We start from the raw sequence: 7,500 nt of genomic DNA, 5'->3' as shown, positions 1-7,500 counted from the left end.
TTGTAGTGTTCTTAAAATTTGCTTTTTAAAACTGTATTTGCAGATAATATATTTATAAAATTAAAGGACGCACTTAAGTTTGCACTTTATAGGCCTAATATTGTCAAGTTAAATGGTTTACTTTAAATACATTTTGATTATGGTTTAATAATATTTTGTTGTGCTTTGAAGTACACTTATTTTAATGCGTTGACTAATATACTAAAGCACATGTAAAGTACTTGATTATAATTTTAACTGTGTTATTCAATATTACATTTAAAGTTAATTTGCATCATTAATTGCATCTTTATCATTACAAATGTGTAAAAGGTAATTTATTTAAATACATGAAATACAATTTTAAAATAGAAATGACTTTAAAGTATATTGTATTTTAAAAGCTTGTCAGACACATTTGGTACAACACTTTAAACCATATTTCAAAAACAATTGAAGTAATTTAAAAAAAACAAAATTGACCTACTTAAGTGGCTCCAAAGTTCAACTAATTACATTTAATATAAATTAAACTAATACATTTTAATTGAATTGTAAATAACATGCAGTTAAAGATTTACACAGCAACGATAAAAAACATTTTTTTGCAGACAGACGACAAAGTTGTGAAAACGATCCCCGTTCACACGGATCCATGCAAACGATTAAAACGCTGTATTATTCATGCCAGGCCAGTAGATGGCGATGTCACTTTGTAAAGAAAAACTACACGCCGATAGAGCTATATGTGTGTTTTTGTAGTTTACACGATTAGTCGATAACGGTATCGTTTTCAAAAACTTGCACTTTGAAACCCGTTTCCAAAAGTTTGTGTTTTCATGCCCCCAAAATGCTGTTGTAGAGTAAATGAACGGCCAAAACGCATAAAAAGTTTTCCATTGAAAAATGTGTAAATGCCCTCAAAAACTACTTTCAGTTCACACTTAAATTCACGTATATAAAAGCACTCTTTTTGAAATTATGCTAAAGTGTGCTACTTTTTCACAAGGGAATCTTCTTATCCTTCAAAACGAACTTATCCTTTATTTCCTTGAAAGAGGCACATGTGTGTGTTCCTTCTGCCTCGGTTTAAAAGGCACGATATACTTCAAGCGAAATCGAAGAACGAACTTGTGTGACGTCATTTCGAACAAAATCAGAGTTCATTTCGGGAGTTTGAAGCAGCTTGCTAAAGTGAACTTTCCCAAAAAAGTTTGCTCCGGCTGGTAAACACCTTCGAACTGCCATTGGTCCATGGTGATGATGTAATAAGTGGGTGTGGCTCTGAGGCTCCGCCCTCTTTGACGTGGAAATCTTCTCGGGTTCATTTCCTCTGTTCATTCCGTCGAGTGAAAACAAACACTGAAGAGTTGCTTTATAGTAGAAATTGAAGTGTAATTCTAATTAAAAGAGACACTGACACTGCTGTTTTCTCACCGCTGTCATTTTTGTTGCGTTTATTTTGTTATTTAGAAAGCGCGCAGCACATATTTACATATTCATCTAAACGTCGCTTGGATTTAAATCGGTAAATCGGATTTCAGTCGAGTCAATAAAAACAGAAAACGCTTCTGTAATTGTATCTGTTGCTTGCATAAAAACCATATCTGTATATTTTAAAGAATGCACTTTAAAAACAACTTTAAATAAGATGTAAGTCTGCAGGATTTTTTCAGTTGTTTCATCAAGTCTGAGTAATTAGCACAAGTAAAACTCAACTAGTAAAAGACTCAAACAACACAGATAAGTTCTATTCGGAGTATCTTTTCATAAATCTACCAAAACAAATAAAGCATAATTGAAAGACCCTGAACACTGGTCACGGAACAGATCAATTGCATTTGCATTCAAAATGAGCTAATTATCATAAATTACTTTACCAGTAAGGATCGTCCTTATTGTCTGACAATAATTGGGACAATTAGACGATTACAATGATGATTACAGTAGCTCTCGGTTCAGCTGCCAATCAAATGATTTAATTTCATTTTAATTTCCCATCAACCTCAGTGTCACCAGCTGCCTGTCAGCAAAAGAGAAATAAAAGAGTGATGGAAACACTCCTGGATATCAGGAAAGAGACAAAGAAAATGAGAATATGTGCAGAAAGACCGAGGCAAAACTCTGACGGTTGCTGAAAGCACCAAAGACACTCTTGACTTCACCAGAGAAAGACAAACATCCAAAGCTTCAGTTTCACAGCGAGATTATTTTGCGACTTTTGAAATAAAACCTCTTGTGCTTTACAACAAAAATTAAGTAAAGTAAAAAATAAAGTAAAATCACATGAAACACACGTCTGAGTGACTTGCTGCTTTTTTAAAACAATGTCAACAGCAATATAAAAGACATCAATATTAAATAAATACTTACAATAATAATCACAATTGCCATATTTGAAAAAAAGATCATGTAGATAAATTTAGTTACAAGTTTCACTTTCCTTGATCCAAAATGCATACTATTTTCTTACGTTATAGCGCCCCCTATCGCTGTAAATGAACGAGATTTGGCATGTTTACTCAGACTGTCCTGATCTCCGCTTGCACCAATTTTTGTGAAGTTTGGACTTTCCATTAACAGTAAACAGATCAATAAGTCATTATGGGTCACATTTAAAACTGGTTGGCTCGAACCTGCCAAGCGATGACATAGTAATAAATAATTAACATCCAATAATAAATTAGAACCATCTCTTGATATTACATGATATACGAAATGCACATTGATGGACCAATGGCTAAACAGGTTTGAAAAAGTAGTTTCTTTGAAAACTCAAAGTGACAGAAAAATTTCATTGGGAAAATGTCCCAATTTAGACTTGGAGGATTCTGCGGTTCTTGAGACTGTTGTGGATATTTTTGTTGATTTTACTCAATCTAAATCTGCTATATTTACACTTAAAATACATTTATCAAATTCAAACCAGACCCCAGGAAAATATAAAAAATTCAGTCCAAATGCAAACATGGACTATTCAGAAGGGTGGATTTAGACTGTGGCTCTTGAGATTAAGTATTTTTCTCTTCTCTAGAGCTGCTTCACAGTTAAAATTAAATAATTCATAATTAATTAATTTTACAACATTAACCTCTTCATACTGTGAAGCTGCTTTGAAACAATCAGTATTGTATAAGGAGCTACAGAAATAAATGTGACTTGACTTGAGACCGATTGGCTATTGGCATCTATTATTGTCGTTTTGATCTGATCAAAATCTGCTTTATTTACTTTTAAATGCATAAATCATAAGTGCAATCTCCACGAGAAAAGATACAAATGCAGTCCGTAGATGGATCAGTTAATTGAGTTACACTAACCTCCTGATGTGTAGATGTTTGATACAGTGTGTGTGTGTTTCAGTGTCTCTTCAGGACATCACGATGAGGAAGGCTTTCCGCAGCTCCACGATCCAGGACCAGCAGCTGTTTGAGCGTCAGTCTCTGCCCGTCCCGATGCAGGAGACGTACGAGCTGTGCGAACAACCTCCACCGCTGAACATCCTCACGCCCTACAGGTCAGAAACACACTCGACTCATACACTCCAAAACAGTGATGTTACATGACACTGCACAGATAAAACGGTGACATGCCTACGCAGAATCGATAAATAATCCTGTATTATACATTTTGAAGGTCGTGCATTCCTAAAGACTAAAGACACACGTAATATGCATGTGCGCGCCGTCAGCGTTTCACAGGTTTGCGCAGAGAGAACCTTTTTTCAAAATTTTACAAAGCTTGCACCTCAGAACCTGTTTCAAAGTTTGTGTTCTCGAGCATCAAACACAGTTGTTGTGCGGTTTTCTGTGAGAACGGTGTTGTGTTAGCGGCCGCTAAGTTAATAACTAATGATCTTTGTGATGGAAGCGAATCAATCAAAACTAACTTTATCTGGACAATAACTTTATTCTAGAGCTGCTGTAAAGCCTAAACAATCTGTTACTTTAATTTCCTATTATCACTGTAAAGCTGCTTTGAAACAGTCTATATTGTTAAAAGCGCTATATAAATGAAGGTGACTTGACTTGAAGCTTTAAAGCTCGTATCGAGTTCGCAACGCCATTTCTCATGAAGTTTCGTGCCGGAGTGCGTATTGTTTTCAGAGAAACACCAAAGCCTCACTTTCTTTCCAGTCATGTGAATGGCTCACTTTGCGTGTCGGAATGTTTGAACCCAGACCACTACTCTACAGGTTTTAGGAATTAAGTCCATTTACGCTTTTTTTTATTTATAAATAAGCCTATAGCCTATGTTACATCATATATTCTGACATAGAAACAGCACAGAAACCATAAAATAATTAGACCACCATTTGCTCGCATCAACCAACTCTGTTGGTATTTTTATAATTAGTGTTAATATAATTGCTACATTTAATGTATTGCCACACTTTAATATGTGAATTATATTATCAGAAAACTGAACATTTAGCGTTGTCAGGCTTTTATTTGTGCTTAACAGATGCAACGGCGCGTCGCACTCGGTTTATGACTGCCATAAATTTGACCTGCCACAAGATGTTTTCGAATCTTTTCGAACAATCAGGGGAAAGCCTCAGTGCTTCACGAGGCTTCATTTGCCCATCCCTACTCTAAAAAAATGCAGGGCTGTTTTAACCCAAATTTGGGTCAAATATGCACGAACCGAACCGTTGTTACGTGAGGTGGTGCAGAGAAGTACTCACAACGAGGAATAACTGGAGAAGGAAGACTTTAATTATCAAACACAGCAGTACACGGAGAAACACTACCAAACACTAACATCAACCGACAAAGACAGAGGAAGAACACAGGGAATATATACATGGCAAACAAGGGGAGCTAACCAGACTAATTAACAAGACACAGCTGAACTAAATGAACTAATGAGGATGGTGATCATGGGAATAAGGAGTGGCGGGAAACTGAATACAATGAACACAAAAGGAAGTCCAAAAACAGACAGGCATGTAACAACCATTGGGTTAAAAATTTAATTTAAAAATTTAACACAACGCCTGGGTTTATCCTTATTTGACCCAAATTTGGGTTGAAACAACCCAGCATTTTTTAGAGTGTATACAACCAATTAAATCCACCTGAGATGGGCCAGTCTTACATTCTATACACAGAAATGTAAATAAGCGTTGAATATTATGAATATACTTAGTTCTTTTTGCTTTGGATAAAAACATCTGCTAAATGCATTGTTTCGGCCATTTCTCAAGGCCACGGAAGCACTGTAGAGGGCTTGCGTTTTGTTACGCACTTCATTCCAACAAGCGTTGTTTGTTTTCTCTTTATTTATTTAAATTAGTGATGTCACTAACCCGGGAGGAAGCTCGTGTAGTCTCTACCAGCCGTTTGCTGTAGTCCTTAAAAAGCGATTTCTTTAAAAGCAAATATCTTCCTTTGCTTTGAACTTTGAGCGTTGTAACTTTGCAGATGTTGTTTATGCTCAAACAGCAACATTACACACTAACTAAAGTTAGAAAAGTCAAATCATAATCAACCACCCCTTTAACAAAACATTGATTGAAATTAAGGTACAAATTATACAAAACTAAACAAACTTATGAAGTGGTCAAAAATCATCTCCGCCTCACTCCATATCTCCCGACATATTGTATTCCACGCCCTTTATGACGTATCCCATTTTCAAAATTTTCTTTCTTAATTAACAGATTAAATTAAAACAAAACAGAAACAAATAATATCATACAATTGTAACAGAAACATGAAACCAAATAAATGTACTTAAATGGCTACAACATGCATAAATGTAAGACGAAGATTATTGAAGTACATTCTACAAGAAAATATTTTCTTACGTTATAGCGCCCCCTATCGCTGTAAACGAATGAGATTTGGCATGTTTACTCAGACTGTCCTGATGTCCATTTGCACCATTTTTTGTGAAGTTCGGACATTACATTAACAATTTACAGGTCAGTTAGTCATTATGGGCCACATTCAAAACATGTTGGCTTGAATCTGCCAAGCGATGAGATAAATCAAAATTCTTCGATTTCAATAGTAAATAATTGGAAAAAAGACCAATTTTTATCAAGACCAATATCTCAATGCTACATACTAAACTTCATGCACATCAGACCAACGGCCTTTGGATAAACAAGATTTACTAGAAAATACTATTTCAGATTCAAGATTCCATGTTTAATTCAATTGCCGGTTCTTTAATTATTTGTGAAATGTTCTAGAAATTTCTGAGTCTATATTTTTCAAAGTAAATCCTACACCAAATATTTTTTATTTTTAAAACCGCATTGAGACAGCAGTGAAATTAAATGGACATCATCAAATACCCCGCAGATGTTCCTCACAAGTGGAGATCTTAAAGTCTTAAACTTCTTGAGACACCATAGTCTGTAAAAAAGTCTCAAAAATTCAAAAGTCTCAGTACGAACTCAAACATTTTCCATCAAACGATGTGAGCTGCTTCATATTAATTGTATAGCTCTGTTCTCTTACTGAATGATGAGGACTAGTGAGTCATTTGTTTCTCCTGAAGACTTTTAGTTGATATTTACAGCTGAAACTCTATTCTCAAGTCCCTTGAGCAATGAAAGAGCGTTAACGTCTCCGTCTTTGCTTTCGTTCATGCAGTTTCTGCCACTGTTTGCACGTGCGTCACACACACACACACACACACACACACACACACACACACACACACACAGTGTTTCTGGGATTAATGCTCATTACTGGAGGCTGGAACATTTATTTTGAGAGCTGTGTAATATGCAGGAGTTTCTCTCCGTCTCTTCACGGTTTTGCTCATTACTGTTTTATTATTTCGTTATTTCATTAGACATCAGCACAGATGTTTCCTCTCCTGTTAAACCATTGTCTTCTACTCTTACACTCCTGCTAAAGATGACATCTGTTAAAGAAAAATCGCTCCTTTTCCTCAACTGTAGTTTCGTGTTTGCATTCAATCCTCAGGTTATATTTAACAGAAGCAAATGCACTATTACAAAGCCGTTTTAAAATATCAATCATACTTTGAAGTATGAAGGCCTGAAGAGAATATACACAATAGTTACATGTGTACTACCATTCAATAGTTGGTTAATGTTTTTAAAAGCTGCATTTTATTTGATCAAAAATACTGTAAAATTGTGAAATATATCTATGTGAATATATAGTAAAGTGTCATTTATTCCTGTGATCAAAGCTGAATTTTCAGCATCATTACTCCAGTCTTCAGTGTCACATGATCCTTCACAAATCATTCTAACATGATGATTTGATGCTCAACAAACATTTATGACTATTATCAATGTTGAAAACAGTCATTTTTGTGATACATTTACTTTTTCAGGATTCCTTGATGAATATAAAGTTCAAAAGAAAAGCATTTATTTGAAATAGAATCTTTTGTAACATTATAAAAGTGTCACTTTTGATCTGTTTAATGCGTCCTTGTGGAATAAAATTATTAAACTCTTTCCAAAAACAAAACAAAACATGCTGACCCAAAATTTTTAACATTTGGGTTCATTTCAAATCAGCTGAT

At 34.9% G+C, this 7,500-nt stretch overlaps 1 protein-coding gene across 9 annotated transcripts in view; it reads left to right on the top strand.

The window, feature by feature from the left end:
• Window positions 1–7,500, top strand: part of wasf1 (WASP family member 1) — a 50,928-nt gene that overhangs the window by 26,525 nt on the left and 16,903 nt on the right. For all 9 annotated transcript variants that reach the window (XM_084090889.1, XM_084090890.1, XM_084090892.1 and 6 more), the window contains exon 4: window positions 3,343–3,496. In XM_084090889.1, coding sequence (XP_083947015.1) covers window positions 3,343–3,496 — 154 coding nt within the window. The remainder of the gene's footprint in view (window positions 1–3,342; window positions 3,497–7,500) is intronic.

The sequence above is a fragment of the Abramis brama genome (genome assembly GCF_963993115.1).
Source record: "Abramis brama genome assembly, chromosome: 18".
NCBI lineage: Eukaryota > Metazoa > Chordata > Actinopteri > Cypriniformes > Leuciscidae > Abramis > Abramis brama.
The sequence above is the reverse complement of the archived record's forward strand: the minus strand, read 5'-3'. Positions and strand labels throughout refer to the sequence as shown.